The following is a 27,242-nucleotide window of genomic DNA, read 5'->3' on the forward strand; positions in this document are numbered from 1 at the left end:
CAACAATAACCAAAATGTCAATGTCATGCAACAGAGAAGCAAGGGTGCACACATCTGCAGAACGCACAAGAAGAAGAATACAGCTGTGACAACTCAACATTGTTTCCAGCTACTATTCAGGAAAAAAGGAAAGGAGGAAGCCTAGTTGACCATCCTGATACGGCCAAAGAGCATACCGAAAACATTTAAAATTGACACACAAGCAACAGGTGAATTGACTAATAAACATCCATCCCACTGTGTTGCACAGGTATCACCTGAAGCAGAGAATTTGATAGGCTATACAGGACATTTGTTAGCCAACCAGATTACCTGTTGTTGTTGTTGTTGTTGTTGCTGTTGTTGTTGTTGTTGCATAAATTCATGGTTTGGAGAGCCTGGTTGTACTTAAAAGGGCTTTTATGCAATCACCACCACCACCACCCTTTCATTAAACCCAAGAGTAGACAGACACAAGATGCCTCTTTGATGCTTTTTGCGCTCTTATATTTACTAGCCCAACTCTTCTGTGCAATGCATCATTCCCAAGTCTAATAATCTAACACTCTAAAGCAATAGCAGATATGTTATTCCAACACAGCATAAGCCTTACTAAACAACTTGATCAGGACAGCTAACAGGTAAGATTCTTACTATGCCCAGAGTTGTGGATACTGTGGTCCGATGAAGTGTTGTCCCCCATTCAAGAGTGTGTATCTTGAGGCTTTTTGAGGATTTCCCTTGCAATTCCTTGCCACTGTGACCGCATGGGCTTCATTTTATCTGTGCACCGCAGCATGTTACTCGTGATCAACCGATGCCTTTTTGCTATCGCCATGCCACACTCATTTCATTATCACTTACCTCCAGATACATAGCTTGCTGCGGTACAAATTAACCTACACTATTTCAGCCATTGCTCCACCTCTCCCTATGTCGACTTTCCTCATTTAAGGTGTGGTTCTGTCATGCGTTACAGCTTTTTCTATTGCTGTTATTTTTTCATCAATGCATCGAGTTATTTAGAGGCCCCGTCATAGGGCATAATTGTGGGTTTTCTGCTTTTAAGGTTTCCCCCATTGCACAGGGCCAAACATCCACTTGGCATAGTAGGGAAAACCTCTGATAAACACACAAAAGAGAGATACCGACATTTAGACTTTTCGGTAATTTGAAACCTGTATTAGGATGAAATGTTTTCTAATCCTTAAAACGATTTTTAAAAAATCCTAATGACAGTGGGATTGATAAAGCAGATTCCTCACAGGTTACAAAAAGATTTCCAGATGTTATTGGAAGGCACCAGTTATCTACCAGACTGCCTTTGAATTGGGCTATCTGAAGATGCCATGGCAGTGATTCTTGCACCACACAGACTAACCCACTAACAATGAAGAACAGTTAGGGTATAATTGAATAGATGAAGGAACTGTTGTTGTTGTTTAGTTGTGTCCCACTCTTCGTGACCCCAGGGACCAGAGCACGCCAGGCACTCTTGTCAAATCCAATCAATGGTCACTGTAAAACATAATACAGTGGTACCTTGGGTTACAAACGCTTCAGGTTACAAACGCTTCAGACCAGAAATAGTACCTCAGGTTAAGAACTTTGCTTCAAGATGAGAACAGAAATCGTGATCCGGTGGTGCGGCAGCAGCAGGAGGCCCCATTAGCTAAAGTAGTACCTCAGGTTAAGAACAGTTTCAGGTTAAGAACAGACCTCTGGAATGAATTAAGTTCTTAACCAGAGGTTAAGGCTCTCAAACTTAATCCGTTCCGGAAGTCTGTTCCAAAACCAAAGCGTTCCGAAACCAAGGTGTGCTTTCGCGTAGAAAGTAATGCAAAACGGATCAATCCATTCCAGACTTTTAAAAACAACCCCTAAAACAGCAATTTAACATGGATTTTACTATCTAATGAAACCATTGATCCATAAAATGAAGCAATAATCAATGTACTGTACTATAAAATAAATAAGACAGTATTGTAGATGATAAAAATTAAAATAATTCCCCCCCCCTCACCTGTACTGATGATAGTCACTGTTCAGATAGGGGGCTTTTATCCATTTCCGCAATCACACAATCAATCAATCAGTAGCTGAACTGGGTTCCACACAGTCACAAAAACAAATTAACCAAAAAAGCCTCAAAAACAAAAACACAAAATAAATAGCAAAAACAAAAGCGCCAAGCTTCCAAACGTTTGATAACCAAGGCACAGCTTCTGATTGGTGCAGGCACCCAGGAAACAATAGCCGCCAACCATTTCGGACTTTTGGCTTCTGAAAATCATTCAAAAACCAGAACACTTACTTCCGGGTTTTCAGTGTTTGACTACCAAGGCGTTTGAGAACCAAAGCACCACTGTAATCAGGAAATACGTAGACAACTCCACAGTCTTGAATAAAGCCACCATAGCTTGCCCAAATAGGATGACATAGCTCACCAATTATCAGCCTCCAGGATGCTTAATGTTCTAGATGCCCTTACTCAGCTATGAGTGATCGCCAAAGAAGAAGAAGATAAAAATCAGTCTTATTTCGTAAACTGCTTTGAGGTTTTATTACAATGAAGCCGGGTATAAGCTTTGTTAAGTAAAAATAAATTAAAAGTTTGGACAAAGGCAGCAGCAAGCTCATCACGTTCAATGCCACACCTTTTGGAGGATTGGACAGGTGCAAGTGTTGTGGGATGAAATGGTTTATCCTTTCCAATCTGGGTTCAGGCCTGGCCATGGGACAGAGTTAGCCTTGGTCTCAGTCTTTGCACAGAGCAGGACAGGGGAAGTGAGACCCTGCTACTCCTTCTTCATCTCTCTTCAATTTTTCATACCATTGACCATGGTATCCTTCTGGACTTGCTTTGTAGAATGGGAAGTGGGGCACTTAGGTTTTATTACAACCAGTGTCCACAAATGTGAAATAAGCAGTGTTTTCTGTCTCCCACTTGGGTTTATTTTTAATTGAACTGTCTAAATACACGCTTCATGAAGTTTTCTAAGCTTGCAACAATTAAAACCTAGAGGTATATATGTTTGAACAGTGTAAGTGTTGCAGTATCCCAGAAATTTATGGAAATCATTATAGAAAAATTGAATGAAACAAATATATATATTTATGGAAAGTCCTTTGGTTTGCAAGCATGGACTGAAGGTGGATAATGGATATCAGAAGGTGGTCCAAACAAATTTAAATGTCCAGATGGTTTTCATGGCTATTTTACATTTGAACAAATAAATTAACAATATTAAATTGATGGTCAAGTCAGGCAGTATGAACAATTAGGAACTACAGTGGTACCTCGGTTTACAAACACAATTGGTTCCGGAAGTCTGTACTTAACCTGAAGCGTAATTAACCTGAAGCGAACTTTCCAATTGAAAGTAATGGAAAGTGGATTAATCTGTTCCAGATGGGTCCGCGGAGTACTCAACCTGAAGCGTACTTAACCCAAGGTATAAGTGTAATTGGTTCCGGAAGTCCGTACTTAACCTGAAGCGTACTTAACCTGAAGCGAACTTTCCCATTGAAAGTAATGGAAAGTGGATTAATCCGTTCCAGACAGGTCCGCGGAGTACTTAAACTGAAAATACTCAAACCGAGGCGTACTTAAACTGAGGTATGACTGTGTGCTCAATTATCATTAGGATTGGTTTCCCTAATTGCTGGGGTGGGGGTGGGGAAATAATGACATAAATATATGACATAGGTTTTAAGGTCATAGGTAAATGGAACGAGAAGATGGATGTTTTGATTGAAGTTAAGAAAACGGGAAGTACTTTTGATATGCTTGGGTGACTGATACCATTTGGGGTTCCACAGTTTTAAAAAACAGTATGCAAAACTATGTCTGCCTTTGCAGTTAGGGCAAACCCAGTTAGGTGATGTAAAATGTCAAGGGATAGGAAACACCTTTGGAGTTTTCCATGAAATACTGTGACTCAGACATGTTTGTTTTTAGTAAATGCCAGTACCTTGTTTAGCTCATAGGGTGGGAGGAAAGAATGATACAAATGTAGGGTCTGAGAGCAGCATGGTGCTGCCCTTCTATCCTCAGAAGAGGTCCTGTCACATCGTTCACAAGATAATAATGTTATGAGCAAAACATCATTAATAATATAAATAATATAATATAATGATGACACAAGGCAAGCATCCCTGGGGAGAGAATTAGGAAGGAAAGAGTTTGCAACATGCTTCAAACCCACCCCCAACTTCTCATTATACTAATGTGCAGTTATCTATACTTATTTTTCAGTACCTTGTTGATTAATTGCTATACTGTATTCAAACAGGTGCATAGCAACATTGCTTTCATTATCCGTGGAAAACATATCAGTCATCCTAGTGGCCTGAGGTTGCCTATCAGTGCATTCCCCTCGCATTCCTTTCTTGGTGCTAGGTTGCTTATCAGTTATTGCATTCCATACTGGGACTCTTTCGTACTTAAAAACAACCTTGTCTCTTCTCCGCTAGAAGAGGTGAGGAAGAGTTCATGCCGTACACATCGGCCGAGCAGCGATGCTAATATCAAAAAAAAGGAGTTTCAACAAAGCAAAATAGAGTTCCAACGGAGACAGATGTAGGGGAATAGGAAACCCCCTTTCATTATATTTAGCAAAATGTAAAGAGCACTTTGTTGTAAAAAAATAAAATAAAAAAATCTGTTTACAAAAATATGGAAAAGGTTAAAAAGCAACAACCAAGTATTTAAAAGTATGCAGACGACACTAAACAACCTGCAAACACCTGGGAGATATTTTAATAAGAAAAACCCAGGCATTGCAACTTTTAAATGATTGAAGAATCAATCAACCCACGTTTTTTATGGTTTTCCTGCAGCACCTCTATCACGAGACTCTCCGTTTTAATAACATTCCCTACCTGTCTCCTCTTCACAGCGTTTTATGAGCCCGTTTACATTCCTTGAACAGATTGTACATATCATTGGGAGGAAAAAGGTCACACCAGCACCATCTAGCTCTGAACTTATGAAATAGCATTTAAGAATAACCCAATAGCGTTCAATAGTTATTCAATCGTTTGCTTGAGTATCTCCTCAAGTGTGATCTATTTTCTCCCCACCCCAAATGTCAGTCAGTTTTATCCAAGGACTCGGAAAATCCTGTTGCTCATAAATTACAGCAATGGGCCCCATACAAGATTGCATATTTACCGGTATTGCTGTCATGTGAAGGGATTCAATGGCCAACCTAGGGTGCATTCCTATTTCAAGTGCCGCATCTGAAGTTTTAGCAATATGCGATGGGAGTGCCAAAATCATTTTGGCAGAGAGTTTTTCAATAAATCTTTGCTACTGTACTCCAAATTATTACAGTGGACTCAGGCTTCGCTCTGTTACAGCCAGGAACTATGCGGAATACAAGCTACAAAACGTTCACCCTTTTTTCTATTGGGAGCATTCCGATTAGAAATAGCGCATCACTAGAGATACGATTCACTCTTTACTTCCAAAGCCTGGTGGGCCAAAGTTTAGGGGTCGGCTGCTATGGAAAAGATAATGGAGGAAAAAACAGATGTTTGCAGGGAATCAAAATGGAAAGTACATTTGATAGTATACTACACGGTACTCTCTCATAGTTTATGTACCAGGAGTCTTCCACCTGTCTCTCAAAAATCTATGTACTGTACTTGATTTTATATGATCCCCATTTAATATTGGTTGCTGGCTTTAAAATATAGATGCTGAGACAAAAACAGCATATGAGGCTTATAAAGCGCTGTTAATTTTTATTGTGAATATGTAAAATCATCTCCAGCACTCTCGTTTTCGTCATAGTGCCAGAGTTTGTGGGCAGACACTCAGGTTATGTTTGTTTTGGGTAGCGTTTGTTCTTGTTTGTTTCAATATTTTGTTTGTAAACATTAAAACAGTTAATAAAATATATGATCCTTTACAAAATAGTGGAGGCATTCTTATTAACAACAGTAATATCCATGCAAGTGTCATAACTTCTGTATCTCTGCTTGCGCAAAACACAAACTGTTATACTTACAATAGCACAAATTATAATTGCAGAAGCACATGCGATGATCACAGTTTCCATAGTGGTATTTATTGCACTGGTATCATTAGCACAGGTGGGTTTCACATTAGAGGGAGTTGTAGGCAAAACAGAGTATTGGTCAGCTGGAGTAGTGTGAGCAGTAGAAGTTGTGACTGGACTAGTTGGAGTAGGTGGCGACACAGGAAGAAGCACAACTGCTCTTGCTATGTTTGATACTTCTCCAATGTTGCTGCTGCCATCAATAGCACGAATTGCAAAGTAGATGGAGGTGCCATTTTCTTTCATGAAGTTGTCAGGCTTATACCGAAATATTTGTCTGACCCCAGCATCTTCCACTGCAAGTCCAGTAGTATTCACAGAAGTGGCGATATCAAAAGTTCCATGTCTTAATTCCAAGGGATTTTCACTCATTTTTATTTCATATCTTTCAGCTGTGAAATAAAAACACACAACAGGCATCCATTAGGACCTACCTCTTCAGGAACAACAGAGACAAAAATCTCCTTCTGTGTATTTACAAACTCCTTAGGGAACTCTCTCCACGTTGGGTTGAATGCATAACTGTCATTGCCTCTTTGCATGTTGCAAAGAGCCCTGGAGAATGTTCTAAGGCCAAGTTCTTCGTTCACACAGGCTGCTTGTTGAGGTTAACTGTAATTTCATGCCAGCGTAAGAATATTGGCCTATGTCACAGATTCCCACAACCTTTTTTTTGGACACACTTGTATGATGACCTCTGTTGGAAGAGAGACAGGGGAAATGTGTCCCTGTTTGTTCTCCTCAACCTCTCAGCAGCTTTCGATACAATCGACCACAGTCTCCTTCTGGAGGGGCTGTCCGAGTTGAGGGTGGAAGGCACGGCTTTGCGGTGGTTCCTGTCCTACTTGGATGGTTGCTTCCAAAGGGTGATGCTTTGGGGGTGGTCTTCAGCCCCATGGAGCCTTCAAGGCGTGATTCCTCAGGGTTTAATTTTACCCCCTATGCTGTTTAACACCTACATGGAACTGCTGAGTGGGGCAATCTGGAGTTTTGGAGTACATTGTCAGCAATATGCTGGTAACACACAGCTCTCCTTCAGTTAGACAACTAACTGAAGCTCAGTCCTGATAAGACTGAGACATTGGCAGTGGGCAGTTCCCTGTACTGGATGTATGCATGGTGACTTGCTCTAGAATAGATGGAATTACATTCCCTCTGAATGTTGCTTGCATAGCTGCCAAGTTTTCCCTTTTCTCGCGAGGAAGCCTATTCAGCATAAGGGAAAATCCCTGTAAAAAAGGGATAACTTGGCAGCTATGGTTGCTTGTGGCTCAAGAGTCCTCAGTGGCACAGAGTGCCTTCCTTCCATCAGCCCCAGCCGGTGGCACAGCCGCACCCCTATCTGAACAGGGATAGCCTGTCATCTATGCTCGGATAACTTCTAGGTTAGATTACTGCAATGTGTTCATAGGGCTGCCTCTGAAGACAGTTCAGAAACTTCCCCAGGTTGCTAACTGGGGAAAGACGGCTTGAGCATGTCACATCGATCTTTACGCCAGGTGAAAACATTTCTCTCCAACCAGGGATTTGGGTGATTAACATTCTACAGCCTTTTAAATGTGTTTGTGGGAGGGGAGGGTGTTATAGGGTGTGGGTGTTTTTTTTTGGTTTTTTTTGGTGTGTTTTGTGTTCTCATTTTGTTTTTGTTTTTTCCTAATGTGAACCACCCTGGGTTCTTCAGATGAAGGGCAGTATACATATTTAATAAATAGTGACGATTAATTTTTTTTAAAAGAAACTGCCATGGGCACCCTAGGGTACCCATTCAACAGACGAAAAACAGCCACTCAACTCCTCCATGGTATGCCAGGAATCTAGACTTTTGCTACTTTGCTGCGCAGAAACTTTGGGAGGATGTTGCCATGCAGGTGACAGTGTGGAGACAACCCTGGTTTGGGGCTATGCTGCTTTTGCAACCCAATGACATTCTGGATCCCGTTGGATGGAGATTTGTGTTCCATGCTTATGTCAAGGCAGTTCTGTCTCAGTGCCAGTTGCGGAGAAGACAATGTGGAGAAGGCAGTTTGGGGTAGAATGTTACCTCCAGGGTTTTACAGGGAGAGGTGGCTGGTGTAAATTCTCCATCCACCCCATTATACTTTTTTTTAATGAGCTTTTCTGTAAGCAAAGCAACCTTGTGAGTTGATTAAAGCAGGCTTCCACACTTACCTTTTCCTATATCATAGTCATTTCCAGGAGCCGTCCAAGCCAAACAGAAATGATCATCATCCTCAGCTAGTTTTACCTCAAGGTCAGTAATTTTAGAAGGTGGAAAGACATCTGTGGTGGTGCCTCCCAAAGGGACTCCTGATATTACAAAAGAACCACCTGAGGCAATTCTACTGACGCTTCCTAGATTGGCTTGGAGTTCATCATCTGTAGGTTCAGGTTTGGGGGGGTTCATTGTTATTTCACCTACAAAAGCGGGGGAAGAACAGCCATAACTACAAACGTCTAAACTTTCTTGGTTTTTTTATTTTATTTTTGTTGTATTGCATTCCTCGTGTACCACTTAAGAAATCAATGTAATTGAGGGGCATATAAATTATCTACATGCAACACAAAACCAGGCTGCATTACATATGATTGGCTAGAAACACTACGGCAAGACAATGGCAACATGCTCTGGACTTTGTGCTGGCAACTAGTAAGAAACAGAAGAGAACCTAAAATGCTCGAAGTATAAGTATATGCAAACAATAAATCAATTAAGGCTGCCCTCTTGTGCACTTAGGAGCAAAAGAAGGATGGCAGAGCAATATTTTAAACCCTAGTAAGAATTAGGTTGTTTCATTGGTTCAATAACACATTCCATTTACCCACTAATTTGGGAAGCGCACAGTAGATTGGAATATTATAGGAGAGAAGGGTGCGGGTCCATTAGAGTTGTTTACTCAATGGTCCAGATCTACATAATGACAACGATAGGGAAGGAAGATACTTGTGTTTCTACTGAGAGACCCAGGACTCAGCTGCATTAGTCAAAAAACAGTGTTTTGAATGTGTTATAAACATGGAACACCAAATGGCACTGTAGAGCACAAACCTTTTCTTTGAGATTTTACATAGCATTCCCCCACCCCTTTGTTACAGTATAACGATTTAATTTATGACTTATTTATAGCATTTCCCCCCCTGTGTAGATCCATCCCCAATTTCATACTTGGAAAACCACAGAGCTAACATACCAGCAGTAAAGCTATTTCATAACTCTTGCTTACCATCTTCTTCTATAACTCCTGCTACATAGAAAGCTTGACTCTGTCTACGGGACCGTCTGAGGGTCTGGTCTTTTCCTTGGACCCGCACTTTGATATTGTGTCTACCGTTTCCTCTGAAGGACGTGAAATACCTTGAGTAGATTCCATCATTCTTGAGAATATCGGCGCCTGTTTACATAAATATTGAAACGTGACATCCGAAGCAACTGTCACACTTCTGGTCATTAAAAAAAAAAACACAACACCTACGAAACCTATGTTCATTTCACAGTATGTGTTGCTGTATCCGTGGAAACAGATGACCCTCTGATTCTGAAAGTGGTAATATGGAATCATAATGTTAATAGCTGATGTCAATAAAATACAAGCCAACAAAATGTCGGACCAACCAAACACACCAGCATCTATTGTGGCCTGCTGTACTCCTTGCAAGCTCAGTTTTTGGCAGTTCCAGGCAGTTAGGAAAATCAGCACATTTATCAAACTCCTGGTGGATTACCGTGATAAATAGATCTAAAGGATCCCCGTTCCACATATGAACTAGCCCTGGTCCTGAGATCATCGTCTGGGATGCTTCCCTGTGTGCAATCTCTAAGGGAGGTCTAGAGGTTGGCAATGACTTCTGGGTATAGGGTGGTATATAAAAAGAAGAAGAAGAAGAAGAAGAAGAAGAAGAAGAAGAAGAAGAAGAAGAAGAAGAAGAAGAGGAGGAGGAGGAGGAGGAGGAGGAGGAGGAGGAGGAGGAGGAGGAGGACAGGACTTAACTGTAGTGGCCCATGTTTATGTAATGTTCTCCCAGAGATACCAACCTGGCACCAGGCAAAGATGTTTTCTTTTCCCCAAACATTGGTAGGTCACCATGCTCACCAACATTTCACAGACACTATTTGCATGACTTGATGGAGCCTGGGTCAGAGCCCAGAATGAGGACATTATAAGCAATTATTCCAGTTCAGAAATGCAAGTATAGTTAGCCACATGGTACAAGGCAAGTCAAATACATATATTTGCATTTGCAATAATAATACATTTACTCCATTTCAAAGGAGTCAATGAAAATTGACTTTTGAAAATTGACTTTTGAAAAACTTGCTTTTGAAAAATTATAAAATGCACACTGCCGTAAATGCTTCAAAATAAGCTTACCCGAACCATCATCATAAAGCTCCAATTCTACTGGTGTTCCAATCTCTGGTTCGACCGTCGCTGTGACTTTTGCACCAATGACAGGCAAGAATCCTTGGCTGACTTCTGCATAAATAACCACCGGACTAGGAAACTTATTGGTATCACTTTTCGTGTAGGGCTTCACAATCAAAGGAGGCACAGATGCAGATGCTGCTCGAGTGGTTACCGCTATTGATATGACTTGTGCTCCTGAATGTGTGTTCTGAATTGAATAAATCCAATCTCCCGTCTGAAAATCAAGTGTTGAAATACAGAAGAATATTAAGTACCTAAGCCGTGTTTATAAACGCATTTCCATTTCCTTTGGCTTTTGTTGTGCTTCGATAAAGGTAGGTGTCTTTTTTATTAAAATTATTACAACTATGTATTGTTTGCAGACTAAAACAACCAACAAGGGCGAATACTGATTTCTTTCCTTGACCACAAGCACAGTAGCAATCCCCTTGTCTGCTCACAGCAAAATTCTCTGCCATTCCTAACGCACACACACTTTTGTAAAAAGAGGGAAGTCAGCCCTACAAACTTTCCCCCTGTTAACTTTAGCCTAGTAAGTGAGCAGTGATGCCATAGGGAAGCTGATCTCTCTCTCTCTCTCTCTCTCTCTCTCTCTCTCTCTCTCTCTCTCTCTCTCTCTCTCTCTCTCTCTCTCTCTCTCTCTGCAGGAAGGAGCCAAATTAGCAAGGCTATTGCAGGAGGGACTGATTTGTCTTTTTCTTCTCTCAGTTTGCCACCTCCTTCAAGGATCAGCCACCCTTCAAAGTCCCATGCTCCTCTCACCCATCTCATCCCACCAAGACACATAAGAGCTTGATATCACTCAAATAAGCAAAATTGCTTCTCAGATGAATTGGACACAGCTAGTAATTCCCAAACAGTGCACCATGAGAGTATTACTCCTTTGGGCACAGGAAAGGTAGACAATAAAGAATTACAGGCTCCCAGGAGTGCCCAGGATATTTCCACCCTAGATTTTCGAAGGATTCATTATTCTGCAACATAGTGGGTGGGCTCCAGGGATGATGAATGATGGATGGAGGTTCTGTTCCAGCCCCCTGAGTGCCACGCCCCATTATGCCCCACCTCCATTCCACCCCGCCCTGCCCCCTTCCAGGTCCAAAAGGACCCCTAGGTCAGCAATCAGGTGTCAACTGGACACGCCTAAAATGGTCCCCGCTTATAATCCGATTCTTGGTACCAATTTGGAACATGATTCAATTGACTCCTCACTCTGATAATTTTGTTTCAGTTCTCATTTCACTATTGTTAACTATTCCTGATCTGGTCCTTTAGCTTTTCAGAACTAATGTTATTGTTTACCTTTTTTTCTAGGGCAATTTCAGAGCTGGTTGAAAACTCAATGAGCCAGTAATTACGCATTGAAGTATGTGTCCTGCCTCAGGGTATGCTGTATGCTCAAGTGAGGGTGATGAGGTGACGGACGCATGCAGGTACACACACCTGCGGATTTGCTCGCTTCCCAAATGACCATTAGGATCAGGAAGACAGGAAGGAAGCTTGTCCATTTCCCAGTTGAGGTCCAGCTTCAGAGAAGCCAACGCAGATTCAGCGGCAGCTGTGCAGGGACCTTAACACACTTCACGAACCATTTCATAGCTTTGTGCTCCGCAGACACAGCCCTCGTTACCGTATTCTGAGGGTGTGGGAAATGCTAAAGCTCATAAAGACCAGTGTAGAATGCTACATATGGGATTTCTGGAAGTAAATGGCTCTTCCCTGCTTGCATAATCAATATGCTACTTTAGCTGTAGTGGCACAACCCTTTGCTGGCACTTGTTCCAAAAAAATGCAACGAGACAGGCACTGCCCCATTTGGTTAGACAAGCAGAGAAGTTTGAGAAGAGCTCGGTTTTTACCTCTGCGGTTCCATCAATCTTGAGGCGAGCTGTTTGGACATTGGTGTTATCAATTGCAAAGTCTTTTTCAGTGTACTCTCTTCCTTTGGGATCTGTCAGCAGAATTCCCGGTGGGGACACGCCCCACGTCACCACGAAGAAAGTGTCATTTCCTACTGTTTTATCAATGGTTACAATACCATTCAGCTGGTCTTTGGAACCGACGCTTTGCCCTCTACTTTCAAGCTGTTGGGGGTAGGGGGGAATAAGTATACAGTATCTGAAAAGTTTTACAAATTGAATACATATGGCTTATTTCCTTTCATAAGGTGTAAAGAAATGAGTGGCGGTACATTGTTTAGAAGGTGCCTTCACAGTGGTTAGTTCTGCTGGACAAGAAATACGGAGTACTCAGACATTAATAAAAATGCCGGTATAGCCTTGCCCCATACAGATCTTGGTTTGTCCAGTGGTGATAAATTTAGTTTCTATCAATATTTCAATGTTAAAGAAATGGAGGAAGGCAGAAAAGCAGCTACGTCGGAACAGGTGGAAAGAATCGCACCTTTATCTCAACAGCCTTGGAAATGGCCAGCCAATATTTGGATAATGCTAGATGAGGCAACTCAAATCTCCAGTTTCCACATTTTGGCAAAGGGTTGCCAAGGAGATACAATCTTCTGGGCTGGAATCATGGTGCTGGAGCGGTTTTTAAAGAAACTGTTATGTACTGAGCTGAATCCTAGAACAATAGGATTCAGAATCAGCAGTCTGATTGGTCCGCAGGAGCTACCCAATCCAACTCCAGGTGGAAGTGAATCCGCAACCTGATTGGCCTGCAGGAGCAGCCAATCAGGCTGCAGGCAGAAGTCAATCCACAACCTGATTGGCCCCCAGGTGTAGCCCTGAAGAAGCCAATCACGCAAGGCCCATTGTGTAAATAATGTATATAAGCAGATGGTTTTGGGAAAAGAGCCATTCTTCTCTTCTTCTCCTGGATGACTATGAGCTGAATAAAGAGCATGAAATTCTCTTTCAGAAACACTTTCCCCATATGCTATTTTCCTAATGAAACCTCTTCTCCAATTTGTTATTTGTCCAGACAGAGGAAAATAAAGTATGTTACACATTCATTCGAACTGAGAATGGTACATTGTGAAATGTTTCAGCTCTGCCAAAGTCCATCTTGGCCATTTGACCTTCTCTTTGAACTCTACCTGGGGTCTCCCTCATTGTTACAATACCAAAATACGGACTGGATAATTGATTTCACTCTGTGTTGTCTTTAGTTTTTCTATGCTGCCTAGTAATTTTAAGCAAATAATAATAATGATTGTGATAGCAGTGAAAGTGACAGTGATGATACACTCAAATCTTTGCAGTTCAAACCTGAATAGCTTGTTGACTGATATCTCCACTTCCTGAAGAAATTCCACTGAAAGCATCGATGAGGCTGTTGGAATCCAAACTGTCAGTGATAGAAAATTTCAGACCCCCTGAAATGTGATTGAAGGAATAATTGGAATACAGTAGTTATTCTGTCAGGTGGAATAAAATGCAATACGCATTGTGCCTTGTAGTGGCATGTGCAGGTGTGGTTGTGCAGGCACAGTTCTGAATGGCAGGTGCTGCCTTTTAATGTTAGGAACTGTGCACACCCAGCAGGCCTTTGCTGCACCTTTTCTATAGTTGGATTAGGATCTGTGGCCTCTGTGAGAATAGAAATAGTATTTCTTATACAGAGGCATGTAGTAAAAAGAATCTGAATACCCCCTTTTCGTCAGTTCCTCTAAATCAGTTATTTACATCTGGCCAGACATTTACAACTAACTTTATCAGATTTGAAATCTTAAATTTGGATTATAAGGAGTATCATTAAACATAAAAATAAAAACCCACACATTTAAAAGGGAGGCCAGGGGTACTTAACAGATTTTGGAAAGAAGCTGAAAGATACAAATTTACATAAGATTTGCAAGCATTTTTGCTAATATTCCCCAGGCTTCTTTTTTTAAAAAAATGTGTTCATCAATATAGTGTGAAAACATTATTTCAAAAAGCTGATTGCAGATCACTTACGCGTGTCAATACACGTGTGCCTAATTCTTACACACATGTTTCTATCATGCCTGTGGACTGTTTAGGTTATTTCAATGGACACAATTGCAGTGCCATTAGCAAGAGTTAGCAAGGAATTAGCAATAAGTATGTGTGTTACTATGGTTAAAGATTTATTCTCCAATAAAGATTTATTGGTTAAAGAAAATGGAGAAGAGCCATCAAAATGCCAAGTTATAGCCTAGTAAAAGCAATGAGCTAAGAGCCAGACAAAACAGAGGCCACTTAAACCTTAACTATGACTGGAAAGTTGAGGGAAAGAAAGAAGATGGAGAGTTGCCTTGTATGGAGTTTTAGGATTGGCTTCTCAATAACAGTAACTGGGCAGGTGTGGAGGATTCCCTGGTTCTGAATGGGGTAACTGTGCCCCTGAAGGACCAGGTGCGCAGCCTGGGAGTCATTTTGGACTCACAGCTGTCTATGGAGGCGCAGGTCAATTCTGTGTCCAGGGCAGCTGTCTATCAGCTCCATCTGGTACGCAGGCTGAGACCCTACCTGCCTGCAGACTGTCTCGCCAGAGTAGTGCCTGCTCTAGTTATCTCCCACTTGGACTACTGCAATGCGCTCTACATGGGGCTACCTTTGAAGGTGACTCGGAAACTACAACTAATCCAGAATGCGGCAGCTAGACTGGTGACTGGGAGCAGCCGCCGAGACCACATAACACCGGTCTTGAAAGATCTACATTGGCTCCCAGTACGTTTCCGAGCACAATTCAAAGTGTTGGTGCTGACCTTCAAAGCCCTAAATGGCCTCGGCCCAGTATATCTGAAGGAGCGTCTCCACCTCCATCATTCTGCCCGGACACTGAGGTCCAGCACCGAGGGCCTTCTGGCGGTTCCCTCGTTGCGAGAAGCCAAGTTGCAGGGAACTAGGCAGAGGGCCTTCTCGGTGGTGGCGCCTGCCCTGTGGAACGCCCTCCCAACAGATGTCAAAGAGGAAAACAACTACCAGACTTTTAGAAGACACCTGAAAGCAGCCCTGTTCAGGGAGGCTTTTAATGTTTAATAGATTACTGTGTTTTATTTTTCTGTTGGAAGCCGCCCAGAGTGGCTGCGGAAACCCAGCCAGATGGGCGGGGTATAAATATATTATTATTATTATTATTATTATTATTATTATTATTATGTGTCAAGGCTTACCAGAAATTACCTTAAATAACTCACAACTGACACCAGAATTATGGTTTGGTTTTTGGCAATTAATTTAGGCCACAACTTTATTTAATTACACCAATTTTAATCCGAGTGTTGGCTTAGGCTTTTGGTTATTCACTCGTCCTTCCTTAAGAAGGACTATCACCATCTGTCCACTGAGGACAGGACTCAATCATCTGCCCCCTTCGGACAGGACTCCCCTCATCTGCCCACTTGGGGCAGGACTCACTTCAGTTGTCACCATGGGACAGGACTCACCACTGTCCGCTTGGACAGTTCCTGCTCCGACTTCCTGAAGGGAAGTCAAGTGAACATACCTGGGAGAGGAGGTGGCTGAGCCCAGACGTTCCCTCCTCTCTTTTCCCAAGAATGTTCCCCAAGGCTCTTACTCTTATAATTGGGCCCACCATCCCTGCCAATGGCGGGATGGTAAGGACAAGAGCGTAAGCCCCGAGATTCCTTTAACGGAATACTTCTATATGGAGCAAACAGTGGGGGGGGTAGGCATCTGGATGCCACACCCCTCTACCAACCCCATTAACCAACCAAAAGCCTAACCGCCAACCTAACAAGTTGTGACAATTTGCTAACGCAGTAGGCGAAAACCAAGAGGCAAAGCCAATCAGCCAATTGGAAAAATTCCTACTGGCCCCTGAATACAGGCGGCCCCGAAGGCAATAGCAATGTCGTGCTAACCTGCAAGAAAAAAGGGCGGGTGGGAGGGGATTCAAACGCCAAGGCAAAAAGTGATTGCAAAATGGAGGGCAAGATCTTTAAAGGGGGACCCTTCAACCAATTAAAACTCCCAGATTTGCATACCCACACCCCCATTACTCAGCATGATCTGTGGCCTGTACAAGAACCCAAACCCTATATTAAATTTCCTAGCAGCCCTTCCACAATCCGCTTTATATTGTATGATATAAAGTGCTTTAGCCTGCACCTCAATTTTGCATCCTTGAGCAATGGTTTGTCTCAGTCAAAGCCCACATTCTCTTTCCATCAGTGGCAACCAAATGCAGATGGGTTACTTACAAGCAGAACCTGAGGTCAAAATGGATTCCCTGCGGGTTCTGAATATGGCAGTCTCATTTAGCTGTCAAGGCTGAAATGAACGTTTCTGTGGATGGAGCAAGTAGGGGGAATATTGTGTGGATGGGAGTAGCTTGGCGAAGTGGCTGGGCCTTGGAGTGAACTCACTTTTTTGGGAGACACCAGCTGGCTACCAAGTAGCATAGAAGAGTCTTGCAAGACGTTATTCTTACTCACTTACCCGTCTTGTCTGCCAACGTTTCTAGTTCTCTTGCAGCACTTGATCCCAAAGCAATGGTGTGAATTATAGACCCGCTTCTTTGAACTTCATCAAAACAAGAGCTTATAGCTGTATCTTCTCCATCTGTCAAGAGAACGATTTCACAGCCTTTGGTACTTCCATACTTGTGTAAAAACACCTGTATGGAAAAGAAGATTTGAAATTTTACCAGCAATATTAAAACAAACAACACAGGTGCAGCATTTTAGGTTTAAATCTCGCTTGTAACAATATGCACAGGTGTCCTGCCTTCTTTTGCATCTGGTCACCCTACTAAGTAGAAGCATAGGTATAAAAGAATCTGGGAGAAATTATTCACCTGAAATCCTGACCGCACTCCAGAACATATGCTGGTTCCTCTAGTAGTTCTGGTAGGCAGGTACTCTGTGAGTGTTTTGCGCACACTGTCGTTGATGATCTGCTTCAAGTGGGTCTTAACTGCTGCTGTGCTATTGAATGCAACTATTCCAACCCAGGATCCCGCTTCAATAATCTGCAGGAGGAATAGTTCTGCAGCTTGTTTCAACCGAACAGTGCGATTGTTCTGCATATGAATTAAAAGGCAACAACAGCATTCACAGATCTGCCAGTGCATTCTGGGAAGCAAATAAAGATGACTGAAAACACAAATGTTAAGTATACCTCAAAAAAACAAGGCTTGATAAACAAATAAGAATATAGACAAGTCCATAACATTCATGAGTATCCAAATAATCTAATCTGTGTTGTGATTTAGGACACAATTCACCTGGATGTTTTCATGCACAGGCTCCATTGAAATAGATGGGAGGTGCACAAGAGCGCCGTTTGTTTCAGTGGGGCTTGTCCCATCAATTGTGTCCTTGAATAGTATTTATTACACAATGTTTTCATTATGTAATAATGAACCACAGAACTGTAGAGTTAGAAAGGACTCTAAAGGCCAGGAATCAACAGCTGTTTTGTGGCTGCTGTACAAATGTCTATGTTATTATCTTCTGGGCAAATATCAACTCAATTCTACAATCTTGTTTTTCTTTGCTTATCAGTTATTCATACCCTGTGTTTTAACCAAATTATTTCGGTCTCTCTTAAACCCCCTCCCCCCAAAGCTAAGTGGCTCTTCTAGGCCTGTGAATTTCTGCAGAAGGGAGTTCTGAAGTATCCGTTGAAGCTTCCTGAAGTATCGAGAACCCTGAAAGACTAGATGCCTAAAGTGAATGCTTGCAGTGGGATTTCCTTGTCCTGCTTCTATTCTTCCATCTTTTTTGGCTCCCCACTCCCATGTTTTTCACCTCCCTCAGTCCATCTCTCCCTCTGGGTTCCCTGCATCAACGTGGCATTAGGCTGAGGGTTGCAGGCAGTGATTGCCTTCTACAGCAGCCAAGTTGTCCTGCCCTAGAACCTCTGACCTCTACGAACAACTTGCTGTAGTTTGATAAATATCCAAATAAACTAATCCAGTAGACCAGGAGTGGAGAATGTGTGGCCCTCCAAAGGTTGCTGAACTGCAACCCCCATCATTGCTTTGCCATTTTCTGTGCTTCTGGGGCTGATGGGAGTTGTAGTTTAGCAATATGCGGAAGGCCAAAGGTTCCCAACAACCAAGGCGCAGCAAAATGTAGCCTCGCTATACCTAATGCATTGGCATCCAGTACATAAATGCCAGTGCTGTACTGACACTTGTTTTCACTTGGACAAAATAGATCTTCTGAACAAGGAAATCAGACTTACCAATTCCATACTTCCAGAAACATCAAGCACAAGACACAAAACTCTCTCCTGTTTTTGCAGCAAGGAGATAGTGGGATCAGGTGGGGGAACCGTTATTGGGGATGAACTGGCAAAGTCGGGAGAGGCCATAATTACTTCCCAGCTGCTCCTGTAGTTACACATTTTATTCTGCATATTTGTTGCTTTAATATTATGGTTGCTTTTGTCACAGAACTGAGTAACCTAAATAAAAGATAGGGAAGGACAGGTCAAGATCACAACCTCATTAGCAATTCCTACTTCATGAGAGCTGTTCCTTACGAAGAGGTGCTGCAAAGATGGACATTCATCGGCTCACAGACAAAAAAAGGCTACAGGGTGTTAGGTGGATCTTAACCTCACAAAAAAATGTAATAGAAACAGTCTTCAAAGTGTCTCTTCTAATTTAGCTACTGATCCAGGGTTCACAGAGACATTCACTTTCCCTGTCATGGGTTAATATCTATACATACATGCAAGGGAAAACATCGACATTTATGTCACTGAAATGGCAACAGCCATACACAAGAGGGAGGTATAAGACAACTTGGGTAATCCTTGAGGTATGCAGAAATAGGAAAAAAATGGGTGAACCCCTAAATAATTTAAAAAGCCCAAAAAACCCAACACCTACACAGACATAGGCTACACATGTCTGCATTACTCTGCTCTGTTTTTTCCCCCTGAACTGCAGGTGGAGGAAGAATGAAAGCCATTTCTCTAAAGCCTTGGGGATTAAGTTGCCTCGTCAAGCAAAGCCCCACTGCCTTCTTCCTCAGATGGAAAGGGTGTCTTCTGTGTTATGGAAATAAGAATAGGAGGAAATAAGAATAGGAGGGTTTAGCTTCACCCAAGAGCATCGTCCTGACAGCTTAGCCAAGCTTCAGCAGTTGCCCAGCAAACTCTTTCCCCCCTCATCACCACCATCCCTCAGCAAAAGATCACATGTTAATGAGATACCTTCACACCTGGAAGGGAAGCAGAGAAAGGCCCCTCATTGGTGCCCAAGGTCTGGGCATCCTGCAAGGCAGAAAGATTGCCTACTACAGGGTGAGTCCTTTAAAAGAGGCCCCGTGGATACAGAGTACACATGTTCCACGGGGCCTCTTTTAAAAGACTCATCCTGTACATAGAGTGCCCAGCACCATTGCAACTCAAGGAGAGAAGAGTTGGCCTAACTATGAGACCATCAGCCGGAATGAAATAGCCAGTTCTAACCTGGACCAGCTGGCTCCACCGGAGGAGTACTTGAGCATTAGTCAGCCCCCTGCTAGCTGTCCATTTACTCGCCCTCTCTGGCTATCTGCCTGGTTCATTCACTCATTCACTCACCTACCTAGTCTTTCACTCTGGGCAGTCTCTGAATGTTGGTCATTACGCTGCAGAAAGGGCCATTCCGTGCATGAGGGGAAGGTATCAAGAGGGTTAGGGGCAAACCCAAAGTTTGCAGAAATACAGAGTCAGAAGGTGAAGGAACTATTAAGTGGAGTAAGAGAAGAAAGAAGATGAACAGGTAGCTCAACAGAAACAGTGCTGAATTAAACCCCGTGGAGGCCCTTAGGCAGTCAAAATCTCGTGGCCCCCTGCTCTAGTGGGATAACATTGAACTAAGAAAGCTGGATTGTGATTTTATTTCAAGATCAAATCAATATTATTTTGATCCATTGTCGTGGGGCCCCTATAAATAGGCTGGTGCCTGCTCTGCCTATTTGTTAATCTGGCACTGAACTGAAACATGAAGGACAATTTCTCAGATATTTTATACATCTCCAAGTCCAAAGCTGCGTTTTTGGGGGGAGGTGAACTTATTTTGTGGAGGAAGAGAATCTGAGCAACCATTGTTTTGTTTTTCACACACACAAAAATTGTCTTCTGAAGTGCATTTTGAGAATTTTGGAAAATTCTAAATCACTCCTTTCCTAGGAAATGGCTGCTTCCTTTGGCACTCGCTGGAGGCCATTTTGATAACGGACAGGACTATCTGTAAGAAAACGCACACTTTTACACAGTGGGTTCTTCCTCCAGGAGCTCATTTTATTCAAGGCACACCTGACTGAATAATCCTTCAAATAAAAGGCAATACTTGAAGCAGGTTTGTTAAAAACAGAAAGCCACGGTGCACCTTTTTGAAGGCAGATGTTGGGGGAGTGTATGTCCCATTTGAGATTTTTCATACTTACTGAAGGGAGACTTTGCAAGTACATTATAGAAGCTGCAGTATCTTGATGTCTTTTGGGAACAAACAAGCAACCATGTTCATACAGCTGAGTTCGGTGGTCAATTTTGCAGTCTCTGTAATTCTTTCCACCAAGCGGGAATATGTATTGACCAGTGAAACCAGCTGAGCATCTAAAGAATGTAAAAGAAACAGATATAGTCAATTTAAAAGTCAATAAATGTCAATCAGTGGCATAGCAAGGTCAGGTGGTACCTGGCACGGAGAATTTATTGTTACCCACTGAATAAGCTGGTTGATGTTAAGGGGTTGAGCAGACCACAAGTGGCCACTAGCTGGGGTTACCAGCAGGCAGGACATTGCCTGACTTGGCTCCCATAAGAGATTTTCCTTTGTATATCTTCCAATTACACCTTAATCATCTAGAGCAGCCTTTCTGGCTAGAGGTGATGTAGTCCAACAACATCTGGGACCCAAGGTTGAGAAAGGATGCTCTCTAAGCAATAATTCACACCACTAAAAAACTAACAAGCCCAAGACAAACATCACTTCTTAAAGAAGAGATACATTTGTTGGAGGTATTTGTAAAAGTACCTTGTTGCTTCAGGCAAGTTGTCTCCCCCAGGAGTGTAGAAAGGTGCATCATTGTTGTATTCATCAAAGACACCCCATCTGAGATGAGCCCATTCATGAACAAAGACCCTGCCTTTGGAAGATCAATAACAAAGCTAAAATTTGTGACACAGTTTTTGGGTTTTTTAAAATGTACAACATACAGCTAGTAATTATACCAAGCATACATCCTGTTTAAAAAAAACACTAAAATAAAATTTGAAATACTGTGAAATCACATCAGCAATTGAATAACTATCGAAAGGATAGCCAACATTTCAATCTGATTCAGAAGAGAAGTCCCTGTTTGTCTCCCTACATCACAGAAGCCAATGAGGTGATGACCTTTTAATCGACAGTTGTATCTGACAAGGCGGGTCTTACTATGCCCCTTGCATTCAAGGCACACGACTTCCTGGGAGCTGTAGGAAGTCATACTTTAAATGTATAGTGTCCAACAGCGTACAAGCAGTGTACAAACATGGGAAACAGGAAGAGAGGCTCAGATAGCTTCAGCAAGATAGCTTTTCAGGGTTGAAAATGTATTGATGAACCTCATGTGAAACTATTGCAGATTTCTTATGTAAATTTAGGAGCCTTTAGAGCGATTAAGCAACTGCATTGAAGGTCTTAATGGTTTCTTAGGAATTCGATCTTTATTACCTTTTGAAAACTTGACTAGCAATTCTAATACTGTAATTAAAACAACAACAACCAGACCATTTGATCTGAATTAACAGGTGCTACCTTGTGGACCATAAGCATTATGCAACTTGTCATTCGTCAGGAAGTTAGGAGTGAAATGAATGTATCGCCCAGGTTGCCCACATCCGCCATACTGTAGGGTGTAGGGATCATCTCCATGTTTCAAGTAATGATCCGCCACTATGACATCTGCCTAAAATGAAATAGAACAAAGAAGACATAGAGGTGGACAGTCTAGAAATCCCTGCCATACACTGAGTTTCCATTAAAAGAAAAAGAAAAAAAAGCTTACTAGACAATGCTACTATACAAGAAATAGCTTCAGGTCTATAAGTGAGCCCATGAAATAAGATGTACTGAATTCATTAGTTTTTAAAGATATTTCAAGATGTATTTCTGGTACTGTTATGTCATGAATTCATTTTGGGGAGAAGGGTGGGGAAACACACCAAGGCCCCCAACCACCTTAACCCAGCCTTAGATATCATCACATCTATAAGAACATTAGGTGGTATACAGCCCAAATCTGCATGTTTACTCAAAAATAAATCCAGTTGCATCCCAAAGTGGAAAATATAGATATTATAGCTTGGCATCTGCATTACTTAACTTTAGACACCAGGCAAATATATTCCTCTTCTCTCAGGCTTTGGGCTAATTAAACATTCTATGGACTTTTAAACTTGGGGGGGGGGGTTGTTGTTTGTTTGTTATTGCGGTATATATTATTGTGTTATTGTATTGTAAAGAGTCCTGTGATCTTTGGATGAAGGGTGGTATAGAACTTCAATCAATTAAAAATAGCTAAATAAATGAGAATTTGTATTAGATCATACAATATATTGTATTCCACCCCCAATCTCTCCATTTGCCCCAATCTTTTTTAAAAACACCACAAGTATATTTAAATCTTAATGTATTCTTCAGCATTACCTCATCATAGGATTCTGTAGTTACTCTCTGATATTCATTTTTCGGTTTCCATGTGGAAGGAATTATAACTTTCACAGTCCTGAAATAAAATCTTTGCCGTGTAGCGCTGAAGAGATAAGTTGATGCCTCTTTCACCATGTCCTAACAGGGAAAGGAGAGACCTTTGTGTGTCAATGGCTAGTTATTGGCATTTGTGTTTACAGAATGTGACCTTTGGTCTCTTCTGCCATCTTTCTTTCCCGAAGCTGGAGTGCCTAGCATGTTGAAAAGTTGAGCCCCTGTCTTCAAAAAGCTGGTAGATGCAATTCACATACTTTTTTGGTGGATCCTCCCATGCCATTGAGTGTTGCTTGACATAGTACGCAAAACTATTCCTGGTATGAAGGGGGAAATAGCAGGGGAAGCTGTACATGACAGGAGGGCGGCCATTTTGTTTGTTTTTACGTGGCCGCCATATTGTTTGTGGAAGTCTACACTGCGCAACAACCTCAAGTGCACAATCAGTCCTGTTTAGTGACAAAGGTTCTTCTGCGCTGCTTATTAACAGAGCAATCTGAAGCGATTCCTACGAAGTGGGACATTTGTATATTTCTCCTTTAATAGAGCTGGCCACGGGGCCCCTAAACAGATTAAACTATTGCAATGCCAGGCAGGAAGCTGAAGCCTAGAGCAAAGAAATCTCCTTCCTCCACTGGGGACAGCTGCCATCTGAGCTAAGGCAAAGCCACTGAGAAGAAGGGAGACTACTTCCCAGAAATGGCACTCCACTTCTGGAACAGTTTCCTGAAATCTGGTGTTGAAGAGCTCCGGTTAGTTAAAGAAACTTATGAACAGAACATTTTAACCTCTAATGGTCAAAACCTGCGCAACATTTACCTCAGAGTACACGCCACCAGTTCTGGCACAGAGGTAACAAAATCACACACTGATTTCCTTGCTGTTTCACTATCATCACCCTTCCCTCTATTTTCAACGTTCAGTCTGTGATTGCTGTCGCTCGGGCAGCCAAAATGGAAAATCGCCCATTTACAAGAGTAATCTGGTGGGCTTGGGAGAACTCCAGGTATTGCAGAAATTGAAAACAAAAAACCAATGGGGAGAGACCTCAAAAAGTAAGGAGGACTAAATGCGCTCACTGGAAGGAGGTGCTAGGAGGAGATAGAATGAACTACCCCAGCTGAATGGAATAGGAAGAGGAATATTCCAGGCTATCAATTTTTTCCCCTTGCAAGTGACCTAGGCTTGCGCTGTGGCAGAAACATCCTGACATGACCTGGGTTTGGGGTGTAAAAATGGCATCAGGGTGGAATTTTGCCGAACCAGCAGAAACCAGATTTAAAAACTTAAAAATCACTACTTGGGGGGGGGGGAGCTTTTGGGGTCTTCCTAAGAAGCTCAACAACTTTGTGGAACTTTGTGGAACTTTGTGGACTTTTAGAAAGGGATGAAAAACTTGTGGGGTGTAGGGGCAGCCAGAAGCACCTTGGTTTGCAAAATGCAGAATTCAGAAACTAAAAAAAGCTCTACAATTTTGGTGGTTTCCTACAAAAAAAGCTTAATAACTCTGCGGGCGTCAGGAATTTTACTTTTTGAAATATGGCAACACTATACAAGTCCCACCTGTATATTTGGGGTGAGACTTGTGGGATGGGGTGGGGGTGGGGGGTCAGAAGCACCCTGGCACCCCACGCTTGCAAAATGCAACTTGCATTTTCCTAGAATATCACTGTCTGAAGTCGCTTGTTCAATACATTAAGAAACATTTAATTATCTTACCCTTATGGCATCCACCAATTTGTTGTCTTCCGGGATCTGGGGATCGATTGCAATGACGACGTCTTCAAAACCGCCCATGTTGAGTTTTACCCTGGTACTTGTCACGTCATGCAGTACTTGCAGCAGCAGCAGCAGAAGAAGAAGCCACTGGTTAAGCGCCATCTTTCCTTGTGGCACTTATTTATTTCAGCCTTACATAAATAAATAACAGCACAGAGGCATGTTAATGCAAGAGCTTTGGAGAGAGAGAGAGAGAGAGAGAGAGAGAGAGAGAGAGAGAGAGAGAGAGAGAGAGAGAGAGAGAGAGAGAGAGAGAACCAAACAAACCTGTTTTGAAAGGACAAAGAATTCTGGAAATTATCCCCAACCTGGTGTTTCCTTGTTCAAATCCTCGTAAATACTTTTAACTTCAACTTCCTATTTAACAAAAGGCACAGTTGCTCACTTTGGAGGCTCAGAACTGGAGGCTGTTTTCTGATGTACAGGCAAACACAACTACCTAGGAAAGTGAAAGCATCCACAAGAATAAGCTAAGAGCTAGAATGGTCCAACTCATAACAATAAACATCCTTGAATACAATATTTAACTGTATCATTGCCAGTTACCACCAATACATTGAATGCATTTCTAAAGAAATCGAAACTACAATTAATAATAGCAGCGGTCTGGAACTTCTAGATTGCTTTTATAGCTATACACCCTGAAAGGAAAAACTTCACCTTAATCCAAGTGATATGATATTCTCCTAGCTTTATCTCATTGGGTGCCCAGGGGTACCAAAAGGGTGGAGTATACCATATATTGGGCCCTCTTCTGCACCTGCCAAAGAAGACACTAATCTGCATAAAATCTGCAAACACTTTACCTCTCGTGCAAATCTGTTCCCTCTTTTGCAGATGGGGGTTGAGCACCAAAAATAAACCAGGGGTCACAGAATTGTAGAGTTGGCTAAGGGACCATGAGAGTCGTCGAGTCCAATCCCCTCCAATGCAGGAATCTTTTTGCCCAATGTGGGGCTTGAACCCATGACCTTGAGCTTAAGAGTCTTGTGCTTTACCAACTGAGCTATTCTTGATGGTGAGCCAAGAACCAGAAATACAGCAGGGGTCAAACCAGTGATGACCAGTGCCCAATGGGATTGGGAGGGCACAAAACAAGGAGCCCAAATGCAGATGGAACCAGAGCCTCTGTTGCCGCCAGGGCTCTAATGCAGCTGGTGAGACCAAGTTCTGGGCAAGCTGGACAACTATGTGAAGATGCAGATGGTGAACCACCCACTAACAATGCCTTAGTCTTATCTGGACTGAGCTTCAATTTATTGGCATTCATCCAATCCATTACCAAGGCAATACATTAACAATCAAACTTTGCCTTTCTACTATTACCGTGCCTCACTTATTTCCTGGCACTGTCTCTTACCTCAAGATAGATAGTTAACTGCCCAACCTTGATATAAAGTTTTTTCTCAATATAATTAGTCAACATTTTACTCCATATCACTCAGCATCCTCTTAACACAATTCACTTGATAAAAAGGTAAAGGTAAAGGGACCCCTGACCATTAGGTCCAGTCATGTCCGACTCTGGGGTTGCGGCGCTTATCTTGCGTTATTGGCCGAGGGAGCCGGCGTACAGCTTCCAGGTCATGTGGCCAGCATGACTAAGCCGCTTCTGGCGAACCAGAGCAGCACACGGAAACGCCGTTTACCTTCCCGCCAGAGTGGTACCTATTTATCTACTTGCACTTTGACGTGCTTTTGAACTGCTAGGTTGGCAGGAGCTGGGACCGAGCAACAGAAGCTCACCCTGTCTCGGGGATTTGATCTGTCGACCTTCTGATCGGCAAGCCCTAGGCTCTGTGGTTTAACCCACAGCGCCACCCGCATCCCTATTCACTTGATAGCCAACAGCTAATCCATTTTTTGTTGTTCTGGAGTAAGGTTCCACGTGATTGGGAAGTATCCTGGCAACACAATGGGCTACAGAAATGGCGTTAGGCAGGATCAGAACAGTCGCGAGGAGGGACGACCATGCCCACAAGCTGCAAATCTGCAACTGAACTGCTGCAACGCACCCATGGAATCATGATCCTTATGAGCAGAAGGCTCAAATCCAGGTGCCTGCTGTGAACTCCGTCCTGAAGCCAAGAGCAAGAGATGACCGCCAAGTAAAACAAAGCTGGAACAATGGAAAATTAAAATAGAAATCCCACTAGGATGAAAGAGCCAAAATACGATGACCCAGAAATTCAAACATCATGACACAAAGCCAAGATGGGGAATGCCCCCCCCCCCTGGAATGGTTGCAGAGACTTTAGGATGGTCCAGGTGTGTCAATAGAAAGTGGGTGGTTACTAAAGCAAACACTTGCTGAAACAGGAGACGAGACAAAGGGAAGATGCTAAAATGGATG

At 42.5% G+C, this 27,242-nt stretch overlaps 2 protein-coding genes across 6 annotated transcripts in view; both read right to left on the reverse strand.

The window, feature by feature from the left end:
* LOC118089221 (calcium-activated chloride channel regulator 1) overlaps positions 1-4,861 on the reverse strand; it is a 38,094-nt gene extending 33,233 nt beyond the window's left edge. Inside the window, exon 1 of one of the 2 annotated variants that reach the window (XM_060276758.1) lies at positions 4,800-4,861. The gene's annotated coding sequence lies outside the window, so the exon portion shown is untranslated. Of the gene's footprint in view, positions 1-633; positions 746-4,799 lie in introns of those variants that run through there. The other variant, XM_060276756.1, reaches the window with a different exon arrangement.
* An 847-nt stretch (positions 4,862-5,708) lies between these two features.
* Positions 5,709-27,242, reverse strand: part of LOC118088756 (calcium-activated chloride channel regulator 1) — a 29,633-nt gene continuing 8,099 nt past the window's right edge. The window contains exons 2-16 of one of the 4 annotated variants that reach the window (XM_060276753.1): positions 25,157-25,246; positions 24,830-25,020; positions 23,054-23,194; positions 22,163-22,313; positions 21,398-21,509; positions 20,808-20,976; positions 18,610-18,831; positions 17,216-17,440; positions 16,858-17,035; positions 13,699-13,805; positions 12,331-12,555; positions 10,415-10,685; positions 9,269-9,436; positions 8,217-8,462; positions 5,709-6,439 (exon numbers count right to left, since the gene is read on the reverse strand). In XM_060276753.1, coding sequence (XP_060132736.1) covers positions 5,895-6,439; positions 8,217-8,462; positions 9,269-9,436; positions 10,415-10,685; positions 12,331-12,555; positions 13,699-13,805; positions 16,858-17,035; positions 17,216-17,440; positions 18,610-18,831; positions 20,808-20,976; positions 21,398-21,509; positions 22,163-22,313; positions 23,054-23,194; positions 24,830-24,991 — 2,922 coding nt within the window. In that variant the 5' untranslated portion in view covers positions 24,992-25,020; positions 25,157-25,246 and the 3' untranslated portion in view covers positions 5,709-5,894. Of the gene's footprint in view, positions 6,440-8,216; positions 8,463-9,268; positions 9,437-10,414; positions 10,686-12,330; positions 12,556-13,698; positions 13,806-16,857; positions 17,036-17,215; positions 17,441-18,609; positions 18,832-20,807; positions 20,977-21,397; positions 21,510-22,162; positions 22,314-23,053; positions 23,195-24,829; positions 25,021-25,156; positions 25,329-27,242 lie in introns of all 4 variants that reach the window. The other 3 variants (XM_035122806.2, XM_060276752.1, XM_060276754.1) reach the window with 3 other exon arrangements.

Source organism: Zootoca vivipara, chromosome 7, assembly GCF_963506605.1.
Source record: "Zootoca vivipara chromosome 7, rZooViv1.1, whole genome shotgun sequence".
Lineage (NCBI taxonomy): Eukaryota > Metazoa > Chordata > Lepidosauria > Squamata > Lacertidae > Zootoca > Zootoca vivipara.